The 18,314-nt window shown below is 33.4% G+C and overlaps 3 protein-coding genes across 6 annotated transcripts; 1 reads left to right on the forward strand and 2 right to left on the reverse strand.

Moving 5' to 3' along the window:
- Nucleotides 1-2,456: 2,456 nt before the first annotated feature.
- LOC125060723 (V-type proton ATPase subunit H) lies at nucleotides 2,457-13,647 on the reverse strand. 4 transcript variants are annotated; one of them, XM_047665748.1, is made up of 12 exons: nucleotides 13,481-13,647; nucleotides 12,875-12,898; nucleotides 12,456-12,537; nucleotides 12,199-12,379; nucleotides 11,723-11,932; nucleotides 10,691-10,888; nucleotides 10,057-10,191; nucleotides 8,965-9,150; nucleotides 7,324-7,511; nucleotides 5,674-5,862; nucleotides 4,710-4,823; nucleotides 2,457-2,782 (listed from the first exon to the last, which is right to left on the reverse strand). In XM_047665748.1, the coding sequence occupies exons 1-12, from the start codon at nucleotides 13,521-13,523 to the stop codon at nucleotides 2,704-2,706; spliced, it is 1,629 nt and encodes a 542-aa protein (XP_047521704.1). In that variant the 5' UTR covers nucleotides 13,524-13,647; the 3' UTR covers nucleotides 2,457-2,703. The 4 variants fall into 4 exon arrangements, with proteins under 4 accessions (XP_047521704.1, XP_047521706.1, XP_047521705.1 ...); XM_047665750.1 differs by lacking the exon at nucleotides 10,691-10,888 and having other exon boundaries at nucleotides 13,481-13,644; XM_047665749.1 differs by lacking the exons at nucleotides 12,875-12,898; nucleotides 13,481-13,647 and adding an exon at nucleotides 12,631-12,826.
- Nucleotides 13,186-14,950, forward strand: LOC125060725 (tRNA-splicing endonuclease subunit Sen2). Its single transcript, XM_047665752.1, has 4 exons — nucleotides 13,186-13,349; nucleotides 13,627-14,505; nucleotides 14,598-14,725; nucleotides 14,812-14,950. Exons 1-4 carry the CDS (start codon nucleotides 13,325-13,327, stop codon nucleotides 14,944-14,946), a joined length of 1,167 nt encoding a protein of 388 aa, XP_047521708.1. The 5' UTR covers nucleotides 13,186-13,324; the 3' UTR covers nucleotides 14,947-14,950.
- On the reverse strand, nucleotides 14,936-15,608 carry LOC125060726 (COX assembly mitochondrial protein homolog). Its single transcript, XM_047665753.1, has 2 exons — nucleotides 15,355-15,608; nucleotides 14,936-15,282 (listed from the first exon to the last, which is right to left on the reverse strand). Exons 1-2 carry the CDS (start codon nucleotides 15,416-15,418, stop codon nucleotides 14,984-14,986), a joined length of 363 nt encoding a protein of 120 aa, XP_047521709.1. The 5' UTR covers nucleotides 15,419-15,608; the 3' UTR covers nucleotides 14,936-14,983.
- Between the last annotated feature and the right edge of the window lie 2,706 nt (nucleotides 15,609-18,314).

Consider the following 18,314-nt stretch of genomic DNA (forward strand, 5'->3'; position numbering starts at 1 on the left):
TAAATTGAAAAAGTGCACAATTTGAGACTCCATTTTTATATTAAACCGAAAGTTAAGGATTTTATCGTATTGTTATGTTTAGAGATTATTTCAGAAAATGAAATGATATTATTTTTCTTGGTTATTCGCGAGGCGAATGTTATAATAAAAATAAATCGAGATTTTGAATAAAATTTAGGGGTTGGATTTAGAATTACGTCGAAATCGATTAGGTATTTTTTATTCATCGATTTTTCAATCTAAATACAACTATCGAATTAGGTAATAATTTTTCACGAATTGCTTTAATTATCAGTATAAAAGTACTATCATTTATGTGGTAGAATACAATATTTATTTATTGCGCTATCGTACACAAACATGACAATTTATATTAGGTACATACATTATATACGCCGCGCCAGCTGTCTATTCTCGATCAGAATTTTCGATCAGCCTTGCGATTCTGTAACTCACTTTTCGAACTCACACTGCTTCACGACTGATTTGAGCGCGACCGCCACTGCGAAAACCGCTGTGTGAGTTCGAAAAGTGAGTTACAGAATCGCAAGGCAGGTCACGTGTCCTGACGCGAGTTTAAAATTTTTTACCCATTCCAAAAAAGTGTACAACGCCGCTAAAGAAGTTTTCACTTCAATAAACTAAATCAGTAATAACATTTGCTTTAACAAATGCAATAATGCATATAGAACTAGCTACTTTTGATGCATTTTAAGACATAATTCAAACTAAACAAACGGTTCACACAATTTTGAGCGTTTGCCAAAATCGTAACTTATATACCACGGCTCTTAACAACCAAACTTTGGAATCGAAGATGTAGTTGATGCAAATTAGTTTTGTTTTGTTTATCTACTATGTGCAAGCGAACTATTTTGCCAACGATATTGCCAGCATTCTACCGGAAACAACTAAGGCTGATTAGACGGTAATCGTCAGCGCCCATAAACCAGCGCATGGATAAAACTAAAGAGTTTTAATGTGTGTCGCTTTTGGCATTATTCTAGAAACATATATTGACCCAGAATCAACCAACACATGGTCGTAATGTAGATACATTTTTAATTTAACTCACATAAAACCTATCTTATTTTGAATCGTCAACGACAAGTCACTTTTCGTGCGGCTTGATCCCTTGGCGTTGTGTAGTGATATGGGATCTCTCTGCATCTTCTACCGCATTTACTATGTAGTTTGTTCGGACTAATATCTACCTGCAGCTGAGTATCATTATCGGACGTCAAGGCAGAACACAAAATACCATCCGTATCACCTCGACGTCCGTCGCTCCACAACTCAACGTTTTTTAAGGCAGTTTTTGCCGCGCACCACTACTATGTGGAACCAGGTGCCTATTCTTGAAATGCCGGCAACGCACTTGCGAGCCTGCTTGCAATGTGAGTGTTCATCGGTATCACATAACATCAGAGGCCCATTTGCCTCCTACATTTAAAAAAATTACTAAATTGCCTGGCCTGGCGATTGACTTGAAATCTTAATAATTTAAACATTCAATGAGTTGATTTTCACAAACAGGTGTTGACTGTACTCTCCTATCGTGGGATAAAATTTCTGAGACTTTATACTCTTTATTTTAATACTTTACTAGATTATATCACTATGAGAATATTATTTTATTTTCTACTATATGAGCGATGATAGCACTTTGTGAAAGCGATTCTCAAATTGAGGACTCAAACGTACGTTCAAAAGCCGACATTACAATAAAAAATCAACAAGAGCTTTGATTTTTTAAACTTTTTTGTACGATAAATAAAAATTATCGTAAGTACGGCTATCATTAGCGTTAAAAATTGCCAATGCAATAAGTTTTGGACTACAACGCTTAACCCTTAAGGTCAGTACTCACATACGGTGTTACTCGAAGTCGAGTTAAAATCAACGTGTGGACCGCAAAACTCACAGCTCGAAGGCTCGCACCGAGCCGGCTCGATGGAATTAAATGAAAGTAATTTCCTTCGAACCTACTCGAAGCGAGCCGTCAATCAAGCTCAAAAAGCTCGGTACGAGCAGCGAGCGCCCGAGCGCGATCCACTCGGGTGTCGGTTTTTTGGCGAATCCCTTTGAATGTTACATTACAAGTCAGTCGCCACAACCTCTATTTCCGCCATTTTGACTACAGCTGTGGATGGGATGGAGCACAGGCGAATCGAGAATATTCAGGTGTTGTGAGCATGCTTACAACGAACAAATATTCATGCGATTTTTTTTTATAGAACGGGGGGCAAACGGGCAGGAGGCTCACCTGATGTTAAGTGATACCGCCGCCCATGGACACTCTCAATGCCAGAGGGCTCGCGAGTGCGTTGCCGGAATATTCACATAGAGCGAAAATTCGATGTCAGTCGCCAACTTTAGACCCAAACCCAAAGATGTCCAAATCAAGAAAGGGTTGTAGCTATATCTCACATACAAGTTTAAAAAAAACAGCATGAGACAATTAATACTTTATTAATGGCGCGTTTACATATTCACGAGCTAATCTACAAAGGAAACACCATAAAGTTTGGTTTCAACAGTAAAACTCGTATAGGAATGTAATTATTTAGCGTTGGGGGAATATAATTTATATATTTCTAACATCGTATTTACATAATTTTCACACTGTCAATAAATATTTCCATTGTGGTATGTACAGTGTACATATAATTCTAATAACAATAACAATAAATATCTTTTTTCTTAAGATTTAGCTCCAACCGCAGTGCCGCCGGCTTGCTTGTCGATCTGTTCTTTCTCCAATTGCTTGCCGAGGTATTCCCTGTGAACATTATTTGTTTATAAAGTACTAGCCGTTTTACGCCGGGCGAATTAAAATAGGAAATAAATAAAATTTTATGTTTCACTATTATTATTTTTGAAGTTATACTTCTTTAGGCGCGTTATGAAGAATTGATGAGAGTGAAATTTTACGATGCGCGCGCACCGTGACACAAAATTAACAGAATGTTGCCCTCGGAAGATGCTACGGCATTGGACATAATTTAAAAACAACATTCGAATAATAATAGAATTTATGTTACACTTAATGTAAGAGAATAATAATAAATATTTATTTATTTAATTTTTCAAATGTAAACTGAACTTTATTGACTATAATGACTGCTTTTCCAGTCTTTGATTATTTAATTGTAATTAATTATTTGCATGCAATCAAAAACTATTTTTAATAATGCCAAAGAAGTATAACTTCTTACGCGCGTATATAAGTACACGCACCCTTTTTTTCATATTTTATTATTCTTCTTTTTAACTTCCCGCTAAAAAAATTCAAAATTTCGGAAATCGAGTTTTTAACAGATGTTGACGTTTTGAGGTTCAAGGAAGCCTCCCCGAATGTTTCCGCGGTGAAGTCCGTATGTATAAATTTTCATAAAAGTAAAACAGCAATAAAAAAAATGAAGGAACGTTGGAATTTAAAAAATAAATAGCCATAAACCATCTAGGAAAAATTTCGCATCGAATGCCAGTAGTTTCATGTCTATACAATCAGTGGTTTAGGCGTGAAGGAGCCTCAAACGAAGACCATTTTTCTTATATATACATATATACTAGCCGTTTCGCGCCCGCTTTGCTGGACGAATTAAAATAAATTTTATGTTTCATTATTTTATTTTTTTTCATATTTTTATTATTCTTCTTTTTAACTTCCCGCTAAGAAAATTGAAATATTTTGAAAATCGAGTTTTTAACAGATGTTGACGTTTAGAGGTTCTAGGAAGCCTCCCCGAATGTTTCCGCGGTGAAGTCCGTATGGATAAATTTTCATAAAAGTAAAACAGCAATAAAAAAATGAAGGAACGTTGGAATTTAATAAATAAATAGCCATAAACCATCTAGGAAAAATTTCGCATCGAATGGTGGTAGTTTCATGTCGATACGATCAGTGGTTTAGGCGTGATTGAGCCTCAAACGAAGACCATTTTCATTATATATATATATAAATCAGCTATAATCTATATATATATATAGATTATAGCTGATTTTACAAAAACACGAGTTATTTTTGTAAAAGAGCAGAATATTGCGAATACCAACTTTTGGCAATAGATGGCGTTTTCGCAAGTTTAGTGTACCGACTTAATCGTTTATAGAATCTGGCTAATGAAAGATAACGAAAAAGCGCGGCAAATAAAAAAAAAATTAGTATGGTATCCCTAAATGTTTGATATATTTTGTGGATTAAACTTACTTGATACTTGATTTTATTATTTTTTACATTGATAGTGACTGTATTTCTATGGAATTAAATACTATACGTATTTAGTCATTAACTATTGATACTTAAATGACTAGCATTGCATGGAAAACTAAATTATATAAAACACAACTTTATTCGAAATTATCAAATCCTGCGAAAAAAACGAAATATTCTATCAAATAAAACAAAGTTTAGGCTATTATACCTGTTAACTATTCGGAAAAAATATATAATAGGAATAAAAATTTATAATTGCATGAAGTATCAAGATAATAAATCATACTAATCTAAGAAATTCAATGACCCTCTGTGTTGCCATCCGAAAGTTTTCAAATAATTCAATTACCTTCTTTCATTAGCCAGACTATAAAGTTTGCTAAAAATTTAAAATATAATTTTGCCAATAGATGTCGCTATTACATGTATTACTGGTACTTATCAAAGTATACCAGTACCAGGCTGTAAAATCTAATTGAAAAGTACTAACCAGTTGTGCACCATCAGTTTCTGTACAGCCAGCAGAGCTTCATAGCGGACATTGGGATCTTCGTGACTCAGGAGAAACATCACACGCTGTTTGCCGCCAAGTTGTTCCAAGACACTGAAAAAAAAAACACTATACATAGACTGCTTTCGAAAAAAAAATAACTAATTTTTTTTTTTAATTTCTGCCTAGTTGGCGCCTTAATTTGGCGCTCCAGTATTTAGTGATGAAAGAGAAATAGCTGAATCTTCAAGGGACTACCAAACGTTATCCTATATACTTTTATTTATGTTTTTATACTTACTGTCCCGTGGAATAAGTAAAATTAATAGAAAAAGTATTTTCTTTTTCGCCAAATAATCTGGTTAAAACAAAGTCGCTTTCTCTATCCATATGTATGCTTAAATCTTTAAAACTACGCAACGGATTTTAATGCGGTTTTTTTAATAGATAGAGTGATTAAAGAGGAAGGTTTATATTATGTATAATAACATCCATTAAATATGGATGGAGAAATACTGTTATTTTTGAGGTTTCTAATGTGATGTCGTAATTGCGAACCCTACGAGATTTATCAAAATAATGTACTAAGTATTGTACACTTTGAAAAGGTCTACAGAAAACTCCGCGATGTCTATCTCTTAGGATATCCCACAATAAAATTTTTTGTCTATTACTTTTTACGACAAATAATGGCAAATTTTCGAAGCGATTTTAACCAATACAGCATTAATTCTTATCCAATGACATACCTTAAATACATTGTTGATTTAATATACATCTATATGGCCCTTTAAAGCATATGTTTTAAATGAATATTTTCGAAGTTATTACAAATTTAAAAATTGCGTCGGAGGCCGCGGTTCTCCCTATACTCTATAGCACTTTGAATTTAGTATCAGCATTGCATCCGTGCGAAGCCGGGGCGGGTCACTAGTTATAAATAAATGACATATAGTATACGCACTGTTTTCCCCTGGGATAGTGTCGCACGTATTCTCCCACATCGTAACAGGCCACGGCGAGCACCACTGGGTCCCGGCTCTTCTCCAAGAGATGCACCAGAGTCCGGAGCAGCTCCTGGCCGCGCTCGTTCAGCCGCGCTGCGTTCTCGCGCCAGAACTTGGCGGACTTGTGCACCGGAGACCATTCCAGACTGTAAGCATAAAAAAAATGTGTGCGTGTACTAGGTTGTACACACGTAAGAAGTGAAACTTCTTTATGACCTTATTTTTCGAAAATGATCTACTATATGCAACTTTACAGAAATTGGTTAAATAAAGTTAAATTAGATAAAGTTTAACAAAAGGCTTTTATTATCATAGACATGAATACAAATACAATTATTTCATTTTAACTTATTACTGTACTACTATGTAGTACTAAGATTATTACAGAATTTCATTAATTGTAATAGAATTATTAGTATTACTATCATTGTTATCGTTATTATATATTTTTGTTACTAATGGCTTCGAATCTTTCGGATCAACCGTGGTAGGGACAAGAAAAAGATGGCGCGTAACCGAAAAATGTGACAAATGTGTGTAAAAAATTTTCCAACGCCGATAAAGAAGTTTGACTTCAAAAAGCAACATTGCGCGTAACCTGCTACAAAATTTCTCCCATACGTCGATAAAGAAGTTTCACTTCAAAAGATGGCGCGTAACGGAAAAATGTGACGCGTAACGAAAAAATGTTACACTACATTTTTTTTCCAACCCCGATAAAGAAGTTTCACTTCAATAAATTAGGATATAAATATCTCTTTTGATTAAAAGAGAATTAGGGAGCGTTCAAGTATTACGACACGCAATTTTTGGAGATTCTTGACTCCCCCCCATGTAACGCGCCGTAACGTTTTTCTGTACCCAATAGTAAAACGTTTCGTGACCATCCAGTGACTCTTTATACCTAAAAGTTACCATTATGTGGTGTAAAGTACTGGAAAGTCGAAAATAATATTAACAATAACGCGTAATTTTATCCCCGCCCCGCATCGTAACGTTTTATAAGAGGACCCCCCCCCCCTCTCTCCCAAAATTCGTTACGTAATACTTAAGCGCTCCCTTAACTAGCTAGCCCTGTTGGCTTCACAAGATTTACTTAGTAAATTTTGAGGCTATTGATAACTAACAAATATTTCTTCTTTATAATATTAATATAGAAAACACAGTAAAAAATCCCTTGTTTGTAATTATAAAAATCAATATATAAAGGTATAAATCTAAGTTTAATAAAAATTGGTTTAATAGTGTTTGAGATATTTGACGGCTCATTGGTCTAGTGGTTAGTACCCCTGACTGCGAATCCATGGGTCCCGGGTTCGATCCCCAGCTGAGACAAACATCAATGTGATGAGCATTTGGTGTTGTGCTTAGGTCTTGGGTGTTTAAATATGTATTTATAAGTCTATCTATCTATAATATGTATGTATATCCGTTGCCTAGTACCCATAACACAAGCTTCACCAGCTTAGCATGGGACTAGGTCAATTGGTGTGAATTGTCCAATCTAAAAAAATATATTAATAAATATCTATAGCTAAATAAGCTATATGAAGTTGATACAAGTTGTCTATTGCTAGATATTTAACAAATGATATGTATGTTCGCACCGGCCACTCTTGATTTCTGTAGCATACTGATCGAAGGAGCTAAGGTCCTGAACGGAGGCCTGAAGTCGCTGGTTAAGGAACTCCACATCGCACATGATGTCTTCATCGTCAGACCTCTTCTGCTCCAGGATGAACAGCTGCTTCAGCACCTTGCATTGCACCATTGCGATGCAGTGCTCTTTAGCCACCTAAAATATTATATAACTTAATTTTTTTGACAACACAGGAATAGTATAGATAAAACCTTTCAAATGTACTGTTAAGTAAAGCAAAAAGAACACAAGGGACTTTAATAAAGACCGTACATAGTGATATCGGACTATTTCTTAAAACATTTTTATTACTGAATAAGCTTAATTCAACAGACAGTTGAAAAAAAACATTTTTTTTTATGGCTCTGGCACGGTTTGTGCATTAGCCAGCGTCAAGTATAAGATTTTTATAATTCGTGCTTTTTGCCTTAGAAATTCGACCATGTCCTCCATGTACGGTTTAGGCACTCGCCCGGTACCGCACAGCCCTCCCAAAGGCCGAGAACAAATTTAAATTAAATTAAAACTTGCCCTCGAACCGGGAATCGAACCCGGTACCCCTCACCTAGCTGCCAGTTAATAAGACGCGCCTTAGCCTAGCTAAGGCGCGTGGGCGTTAGTCGAGCTCGTCGGATAAATTACGACTTTCAAACGATTTGTTCCACAAAAATTCTAGTAATTTCCGATAGTCCATAAAATATAAGAGGCGGCAGTGTCATGCCATACTTCTCCGACGCGAATGAGTTAATTTAAAAAAAATTAACCATTTGTACAAATACAAATGGTTGAATTTATTTTTTTCATTTCGTAATAAGACCCCTGAAGAACCGCCATACTGGTACAAATGACCCACTATTTTGTGTCACTATCTCCCGGCCTATTAGTGTAAGTCCATTGTTAAGTTTGTAATTAAGCTTGTAATTTTCAAGCCTAATAGGTCATACATTCGACACCATTCTGTTCACCACATGATCTATCTTTGGCTGCAATTAATATATAATACAAGCTGACCCTGCAAACGTTGTTCTGCCATGTATATTATTTCTAGGAAACCTTTTTTAGTTCAATTAAAATAACTATCAACAATAATTAAAAATACAAGTGGATCGTAGAGAGGTAAAAATTAGGGGTTGTATGTATTTTGATATGTTGTATCATAAAAAAATAAAAACAAAAAATACTTTTGGGGTGAACATCCCTCATCACTTAGGGGTTTGAAAGATAGATAGAAGCCGATTCTCAAACTTACTGAATACATAAAAATGTCATAAAAATCAGTCGAGCCGTTTCGGAGTATGGGAACGAACATTGTGACACGACACATATTAGACAATGTCTGTCTGACTAAAATAAAAATGTTAAGAGAGAAAAAAATGGATTCATTACAATATATTATAATAATCGTCATTAATTAGTCCAAACTATGAATTCTTCAATATTTTTTTGTTGTTTTAAAAAGGCTTAATTGCATTCAGCTCAAGTTTTGTATTCAAATGAATATTTGTATTAAATATTCAGTTTGTTTCCTCCCCGGCACTTAAAAATCTAGTTTGTTTCTTCTTTTTTTAACTTCTTTTTTAAACTTGGTAAAAAAGATAAAACGGCATACCTGGTGATCCTCCGGCTTCTCAATCAGGTTTCTGAAGACGGCCAAAACGATACGGGTGACCTTCTCTTTCACCGAGTCGCTCAAGATATCAGCCAAGATCGGAATGGCATTGAACTTGTTCATCTTCTCAGCAAGAAGTGGGTTGAATGTCAAAACCCAGAGGCAGAATACAAGTTGGTATTGAACCTGTGATGAAAAATAATTATATTACCCTCTGCATTGGCAAATTTAAGTAGCGTTTCTTTTTTCAATTTAAAGAATATATTAAAGTAAGAAAATTATTACATATGGTAGCAATGTAATAATAGCATTTCCTTTTGTAAAACGTTACGATGCGGGGCGGGGATTGAATTACGCGTTATTGTTAATATTATTTTCGACTTTCCAGTACTTTATACCACATAATGGGGGGGGGGGGTCAATAATCTCCAAAAATTGTGTGACGTAATACTTGAACGCTCCCTTATCAAATTAGCTGATGCTTAGGCATATATGGCGCAATTTGCACAAGAAATATATTTTAATTTCTATTATCTATATACTCTATGGCGTATTACTTATGAGCTATTCAAATATTACATTATTAATACTAATAAGAATGTAAAAAAACAATAATTAACTAGATATGTCATGTGAAGTTTTTATTGTTATTATACAAGTTGCATAAAATCGTTATACCATAATTTACCGAAACTTTTTAAATTCTATTTCATTTTTATTTCTATTATATATTTTTTCAGAACAGTTAACAGGTATAATAGCCTAATATTTCGTTTCTTTCGCAGGATTTAATTATTCCAATTAAAGTTGTGTTTTATAATAAATACAGTTTTAGTTTTCCATGCAATGCTAGACATTTTAAGTATCAATGGTAAAAGACTAAATACGAATAGTATTTAATTTCATAGAAATACAGTTACTATCAATGTTAAAAATAATAAAATCAAGTATCAAGTAAGTTTAATCCACAAAATATATCAAACTTTTAGGGATACCTTACTAATTTTTTTTTAATTTGCCGCGCTTTTCGTTATCTTCTTTCATTAACCAGACTCTACCATTCAGAAGTTAAGCTATAGTAAATACACATACCTGGAAGTTAACGCGGGAAGCCAAAATGGAGAGCAAAGTAGAGATGCCATCTACTGAGAGGAAAGCGAAACGGTATTCATCCACACGAAGCATCATTTGGAGGCAGCGCGCCACCGATTGTATGTAATCGTTGTTCTGAAAATATTACATGAAAAATTTATATTCATATAATATTTATTGTTTAATTATTGCGTGGAAGATGTTATTATAAATAGATTTAGTGTTACTATATCTATTAATTAAATATAAATATAACAAAATTATAGCACATGACAGAAGCATTATTTGATATCCACAAAAAGCTAAGCCTGAGATACTGACAAATTTACTTAAAAAATTACATTATGTACGTAGTAAATGGCATTCATATAAATTACTTATAAGTCGCAGCGTCACACTATAAGATTATTTTATTTCATACAAAATGTACATATGTACAATATTGAGACATATTTATATTTCATAGATTATGCAAAATTAGCATTTATTAGTATAACAGTTAAAATTGATAATGCAAGCCTACTAAAGGGTTGTTATCACACATATTAGTTACACTGTTTTCAGCTCAATCTTCTTGTTAGTGACTCATCTTTGTAGTTACTTTACATTCACGTCGGGCGTCAACACAGAATACCTTGTGGATGCCATGGAGCAAATCCTCATGCGGTTTCAGAACATCAAAAGAGCTGTATAGGCTCGAATACTTTTCACTGTCGGCCTTGTCAATCTTCTCCTTGTGCTTATTGTGTGTGTGTTTATCGGAGAAATTTTGCTTTTCGTGCTCCAACATAACCTGCTCAGCATGCGCTAACTCGGCAGACATATTCTCCGCCTTACCAGAAAACAAACCTCACGGTGATAAAATGCAAACCTATTCCTTACTATCCCAATGATGAATGATGCTTTTCAGATGCCAAGTACGGTGTGAATGTGCTGTTACGTGACTTAGGAAGGGCCAAGCGTGTTAACAATTAGTTACATTTATAATACAAATTATATTTTGCAATTTATATGAAATACAAGTTAACATTACTTATTGACAAATTTCTAGCATGCATGATATATAATATTAATAACATAAAAAAATTTAAAACATATTTCTGTGTTGGTGATACAAAGATAAAAAATATTGGATATACTTATCACTTTTCACTGTCAAGATCTAATCATAAATAAACTTGTGGAGAAAATATCTTGCCAAAAGCAAATTATATTAATAAAAAAACCATGATTTAATAAGTCATAATACAATAAATGTTTAGATGAAAACATGTCAAGCCAATATTCATGCATTTAAAGACAACACTAATAAAAAATATTTAATTACCAAACACAACATTTTTATTAATCATATAAAATACAAAAGATACTAGAAAGAGTGACTAGTTTACATAACATGGATAGGAAATTCTTATAAACCACAAGTTATAGCAGAATCTCTTTCTAATAACTCAATTAATATAAAAACCAGTGTAAACTCCCTAAAAATTCAAAATTACACATCTTTTGTTGATTTTCCTTCTTATCCATATCATAAAACAACAATTTCCTATAACGTTGGATAAAACTTACGAAATATGCATTCATGTCAGAGATACATAGAGTTTACACTGAATAAATATTACCAATAACTAAGAAGCAATTTAATTTTGAAAATTTCACTTACATTAGACTTGAGTTGGTCCTTCAACCAGGAAAGATAGAAGTGCAGGTCACTTTTCTCCATGAGCTGAGGGTGCCAGCATGCTAACTTTGCAATGATGCGTGCGGTCATATGCTGCACAAACTCATCCTGACGATTCAGCAGGTTCAAGAATGGTTGCCAGGCATTACCATGTCTTGAATTACGGAAGATCTTCACTCTAGACTTGTCTTCCTAAAATTAGGATGATAAATTAATATGTTTAAATATTAAAACAAAAATCTACTATACTCTTTAATAAGTTTTGAAATTAATATAATATTTCTCTTTAGTTAGTTATGTACAAAAAGTATAAGCTTGTAAGGCTTGGTTCTGAGTCTTCATAAAACAACATTTGAATTTGTTTAGAAGGTAAAAATGGCATATCATGAGACAAATACAGAAATGTGTTTTCCCCTTACTACTTAAATAATATTCACATATAGTATACTTGAACTTACAGATAAAATGTCATCAATCAGTACAAGCACATACTGAATGGTGTTATCTTTGCTGATGTGAGTTATTAGGTTTAAGAAGACATCAGCACAGCCTTCTGGATTCTTGTCTGGCAAATCCTTTTGGCCACGTTGATCCAAGTTAACAATGAAGTCATGATCACGCTGTGTGATCATCTGTGACCTAGAAATAATAAAACCATTAATTTTCACATATACATTTGAATATTAAGACTGAATAGAAGTCTTAAAATACTTACTGCAGATAAGATTGCCAATTAATTTGGCTTTGTCTAATCTCACTAGCCCTAATTTGTAGCACGCTGGTAGCAGCTATCATATCTGAAAATATTTCGTATATATTCTATAATAAACTAAAAGAAATACTGATTATTACTTACAAAAATACGAAGTATGATATACGACATAACTTACCAATTTTATCATCTCCAAGTGTGGGGATAAGTTTGCTAACATTTTCATCATTAATGTTAGCCATTTTGGCTAATTTATTTTAAAAAGAAAATGCCACCCACGGGAGAATTAAAATTTTACGGAGAACAGTTTTCCGAAAACACAAAAATGGAAAATCGAAAGCTCAGCTGAGAGGTCTTGTGACTTTTGAAAGTGAAATTGTCTCTGAATTATTTGTCTATGATTATGCTACAATATCGCTTACCTTCTCTTATGTATACTTGTCGAGCTGAAAAAAAAGAGACAGAAATAAATGAAATTATGTTGTCACTACTGAGTGCTATAATGTTTTTTTTATCTGAATGTTGTAAGTTTAAAATAAGACATATTGTAGTGACAAGTAGTCAAAATACTAAAGACATGCTGCTGGTATGGAACTTTATCTGTGGATTTTTCTTTAAATATTATAATAAATTATAGAAAATTTACACTATTTCTGTAAGAGAGCCATCTAGCGAGGCAAATATTAATATTTTACAATGTTATATTATATTTATGTCTTATGAGTTATGATACAAAATATAAAGTAATTGAGAGTTGAGACTTGAGAGCCGAAATAATTTCAACAACCATAATTGTATATTTATTGTTACTAACGTAAACAATAAATTTCCTAACACATGGAAAATGTCTAAATAGTGTTTACACCTTACAGATGGTACTATTTCATTGTGTGTTAGGTAAATCTGATTGTATATTACGTTAATTTATGTTGAAAATAAACCTAATAAAATTGAGCAGGAAATAAAACAGCAAATGTTGGTGCAGCCAGCAGCAGGTGCTTTCGGAAATACATAAAAAGGTTACTTACGATTGTACTTTACATCCTCCTTTTTTGGTGTTGATGTTTCCATTTTTTTAACTTAAACAATTTTGAAAAGTAAACAAATGCTATAATTTAGTGTCGTAATTCATAATAAAAGTTTTAAAATTTTTCCAAATTGACTTTTGTTACAGATTCACATCCATTGGGACCTGTGACACATTGTGCTAAAAATAAAATTTGGGTACTGGCCAGTTTCTTTGTCATGAATAGTTTACAAACAGATAACCATTGTCAAATTTATGACCCAAATGGACAATTTCCTCTAGAAATTGAGTCATCACTACGATTACCTCTAGACAGTTCAATGAGAATAATTTTTACTGGCCATTACAATGGGTTTGGAGTTGAAGTAAGGGGTATAGAGGAAATGTCAATGTTGTATCATATGGGTTGTTTTGGTAAGGGAACTAAATCTCGATCAAAGCCAAAACCAATAAAAAATGATAGTAGTCCTTCTATTATTAGGAAAAGGCAGTATTTAAAAAGAATTTACTGGTATAAAAAGTTTGATTCCATTAATAAATATCCAGAAACTGATAGTTATTTTAAGCATGTTGAAGATTTAAGAAAAAAGATAAAAAATGATTCTAAACATCTTAAAAAGAATGTTATAGATTTGGTGTCCAGTGAAGATGAGGTTTGTGAAGATAGCCAATATGATACATTAGGCCCTCAATGTGTTTTCAGCAACAAGCAAGATATTGTAGTTATTGTTCCTAATAGTGACTCTGAGGATGATGATTATTTTGCTAACATGAAGCCTAAATGTTGTATTAACAAAATTAAACTAGAGGAAAAGTTAGTACTCACTAAACAAGAAGCTTTCTTTCTTGTGTATGGCTTGGGTTGCTTACAAGTATTCCATGAAAATAAGTTACTGACTGTCAAAGAATGCTGGAAACTCTTTCTTGAGGGTGATAATTACTTTATTTCCAAGTACATTGTGTATCATTATTATAGATCTAAGGGTTATATTGTCAAACCAGGCATAAAATTTGGAGGCGATTTTTGTAAGTATTATAATACTTTAAAATTATAAAAAGTGTTACTGAATAATTTATAAAAGAGAATAAAAAAGTCTATTTTAAATTTACTGTTTTAGTAATCTATAAAGAGGGTCCAGGAATTAATCATTCAGATTACATTGTAGTTATAAAACACAACCATGTGGATTACAATAGCTGGCTGACTATTTTAGGGCATGTTAGAATGTCTGCTACTACTGTTAAGGTAATATAATTTATACCAATAAAAATTACTACTGTAATATATACATTAGTATAGAATTTTGTTCATTAATTGTATTAATTTTACAGGAAATTCTGATCATAGAAGTGATTGAACCAAAAACAGAAAATCTTAACCTACCTAAAGAGTTAAATGCATATACTGTTAAGGAATTAATTCTATCACGAAATCTTCCCGTAACAATAAATGATGACAGAGACTAATAAATTTTATTTTCTTATTTCAACAATGTACACATATTTATGCCCTCTTGATTGGTTTTTTACTTCCTGTTCTTCGATATTCACTACGGTTTTTTAGATATTCTTCTGTGCATATTTTTTTGAACTCTTCATTTTTATACCAATTTCCTAAGCATGTTTTCATTGTATTATTTTCATTTTGACACTTATAAACCATAAATATTGATGAATTTTTGCAACATTCATTAAATTGTGAGACTTCTTCTACACACTTTTCAGCTTTTGCTTTTTCCCTCATAAGTTTGGGTATTAAGACTTCTGTTTCTACTTTCCTTAAACTTCTATCATTAGGATCACCTGCAGAAAGAGGTCTTTATAGTAGTCATAAGTAGCTTAAATTTACCATTTACTATGTTAGAGTCTACTTACCCACACCTTTAGGTCCAGCTGAAAACTTAGGTGGTAGTACAGAATGATCTGCTGTAGTTTGCATAGCTGATACTTTTTATAATCTTTTACTCTTAAAAATAAAAGCCTCTTAGAATTAATATAGGATGCCTTTTCCGACGTTTAAATATTTAATCATTTTTAAAAATTACGCATACAATACACACACTAATTATAGTAATCAGCTGTAAAATTCACAGACTTGTGTACAGATTTTGTAGAGTGAGACTGACAAAATGTCTTGCACAGATACCTAAAGATGAATTTCTATAACTAACGGCGAGTAGAAAATAGTCACTGTTTCCATAGAATAATTTCATGTTATCACATTTTTAAGTATTTTCGCTTTCCAGTCTTATTTTCTTTCATCCTTGGCCTTTTAGAATATAATTAAGCATGAAAACGGTGCGAGAGAAATAGTAAGAAATACAGAGTTGAGAGTGGTACATATCGGCAGACTATTATATTATATTCGTAATTTGTGTCAGCTTTCCTTCAAAATGAAAAAAATCCGCCCGAAATTTTTAAGATGATTTTTGAAGTTATACTTCTTTAGGCGCGTTATGAAAAATTGATGAGAGTAAAATTTTACGAGGCGCGCGCACCGTGCCGTGACACAAAATTAACAGAATGAAGTTCCGGAAATCCCCGCATGGGCTCCCCACCCTTTATTTTAAAAAAGTGTCACTTGATACACTCGATCTTTTTCATCTCAAAATCTTAGAGAACTAAAAAATTATTCCACGAAAATGTAAAATGATGAATGCTAGAATATATAGAATGTAGCGATATCTACAGTCTACACCTGTCTATAATCACTGCGATGACGTCATACCCTGAAACGAGACAGTTACTCCAACCGCTAATATAATATACAATCTCTCGACCTTAACTCTACCTTTAAGTCGGAATAAAAGTAGCACCTTTCTTCCTTCACACAAGCAACAGCAAAATTTTGTAAAATATCAGCAGCGCAAAACACTTAATAAGATAAGAGATGTGACCAAGGATTTTATAAGGAAACATTAATTATAAAGAAAGAATAGTATATGAGGATGGTATTGGAAAATAAAGGACCACGTGGCACGTACTTAGTTCTTGATCTTAGGGGTCTATGGAGAACGCACCTCCACAAACTCACAAATTTTCACTTTATTCAGAATGAGTGCGTTTTCCAATTACAGAGCATTATGCGACTCAGTGCCGCACAATGCCGCATAATGCTGAAGCTTAATTGGAACGTGAATTAAGGCTGATTCACGCTACACCGTGTCTCGACCGGGCCGTGCCCCGGCCGGGGCACGGTCTAACATTATTGATATACTTTTGTACGAAGTAATTCATGCCTGACCGTGGCTCGGCCGGGGCACGGCCGGGGCACGGCGTTGTAATGTCGGTGGGTATTGTTTCCCGGCTCCGGCACGGTCCGGCCCCGGCACGTCGTAACATGAACGTAGGCGCCCGGGCACCCGCAGAGCAGTCAACGTCAAATCTTAGTGAGGTTAAATTTTTTTTTGTTTTTTTTTTTGACAAAAACAGATATAGTCGTCCAAACACGTACGTGCGTACACCCAAACAGCCCGGTGTAACATGAACCACTGTCCCGGCCGGCGCACGGTGGCCGTGTCCCGGCCGGGGCCCGGCCCGGTCGCGACACGGTGTACCGTGAATCATCCTTCAGTTTTCAAATGCATCAGCAGCAGCCAAGTCAGTGTTGAAAAAAAAATGTTCTGAATAGAGTTAGCAACCTCATTAATGTATAAATAATGTGTTAAACAATAATAATTGGTTGAAAACTTTTTACGCTTATTTTAATAATCAAATTATTTCATAAACAGTTTTTTACTGAAATAAGAGAAAACCTTTAAAGAATATAAGGTTTTAACAAGCTAAATTAACAGTAAAATATTTAGTTTCATGTAAGAAGTTTACATCATTTACGTTTTGAGTAATTTTTTTTAATGATTTCTAAAAAAATTATATACTTTTTCAAATCCATCGCAATGTTTACAAAAGTATAATCCTGTAAAATAAATTTGTTTACAGATCCGAATAATAAAAAAATGTATTCATATTTTAAATGTGGAATTTAAAAAAAAGTAACTAATTATACCTTCATCCATACTTATATTTATTTATTTTAGCAGTTTGAAATAACTTTAATAATTTTCAAAATCTACGAAGAAACGAAAGCCTTACAAATTTTTCAACAATAAATAATATTTACTAACGAAAATTTCGATAAATGCCAACTTAAAGAAAAACACTGGTCAATTTTCTGTCACTGTGTTGGTATTTATTGCGAGAAGCACGCGAGAGCATTTGTTTTGAGAGTGCTCAATTGTGCGAATAGTCTAAGATCCGACCGCGTGATTTATACGTTCATATGTTTGATTAATAAAATATAATTTTTATCGATATTTATAACTAAACCAATGCAGATCCGCAAAGGTGGCCATCCAAATTTGGCCGCAATTAATTTTAATTAAAATGTAATTAATTATTTATTTTTGAACAATTACGTTCACTTGTAATTGTTAAAAAATATATTTCATTAGAAAGAAATATACCTGAGATACCGAGAAAGTTCAAGGTGCCATCCCTCACTTGGCCGCAACCTAATGTCAGCCAGGTGTAAACAGGTATAATTTCGTTAAATATATACGTTCATAATGTATTATCATGTTATACATACCAAATTGAAGATTAATTCTTTCCCTACATGATGAGATATAGGTGCCTATGCAAAAATACCCGCAAATAGTGACTGCCAACGATTAAAGATAAATAAAAGCGAGAGAAACTTAAGATAAACACCCCATGTCGAATAAAGATAGAGCATCCCAGCTGCTTGTCGTTTTTATGCTACTGCGCATGCGTCCATAGGCAAGGTGCTCAACTAAATACCGTACTGAATATTGCAATCATATCAATATTGTTTT

Source organism: Pieris napi, chromosome 22, assembly GCF_905475465.1.
Source record: "Pieris napi chromosome 22, ilPieNapi1.2, whole genome shotgun sequence".
In the NCBI taxonomy this organism is placed as follows: domain Eukaryota; kingdom Metazoa; phylum Arthropoda; class Insecta; order Lepidoptera; family Pieridae; genus Pieris; species Pieris napi.

Bases quoted from the DNA above. Each gene is read 5' to 3' on its own strand.
- LOC125060726 (XM_047665753.1), bottom strand. From the start codon at position 15,418: ATGCAAACTACAGCAGATCATTCTGTACTACCACCTAAGTTTTCAGCT. The intron at 15,283-15,354 runs GTAAGTAGACTC...CTCTTTCTGCAG, and splicing joins AGCTGGACCTAAAGGTGTGG to GTGATCCTAATGATAGAAGT.
- LOC125060723 (XM_047665748.1), bottom strand. From the start codon at position 13,523: ATGGAAACATCAACACCAAAAAAGGAGGATGTAAAGTACAATC. The intron at 11,933-12,198 runs GTAAGTTCAAGT...TCCTAATTTTAG, and splicing joins TGATTGATGACATTTTATCT to GAAGACAAGTCTAGAGTGAA. The intron at 10,192-10,690 runs GTATTCTGTGTT...TAATATTTTCAG, and splicing joins TGCTCCATGGCATCCACAAG to AACAACGATTACATACAATC.
- LOC125060725 (XM_047665752.1), top strand. From the start codon at position 13,325: ATGGTACTATTTCATTGTGTGTTAG. The intron at 13,350-13,626 runs GTAAATCTGATT...CTTTTGTTACAG, and splicing joins ACTATTTCATTGTGTGTTAG to ATTCACATCCATTGGGACCT. The intron at 14,506-14,597 runs GTAAGTATTATA...TTACTGTTTTAG, and splicing joins AAAATTTGGAGGCGATTTTT to TAATCTATAAAGAGGGTCCA.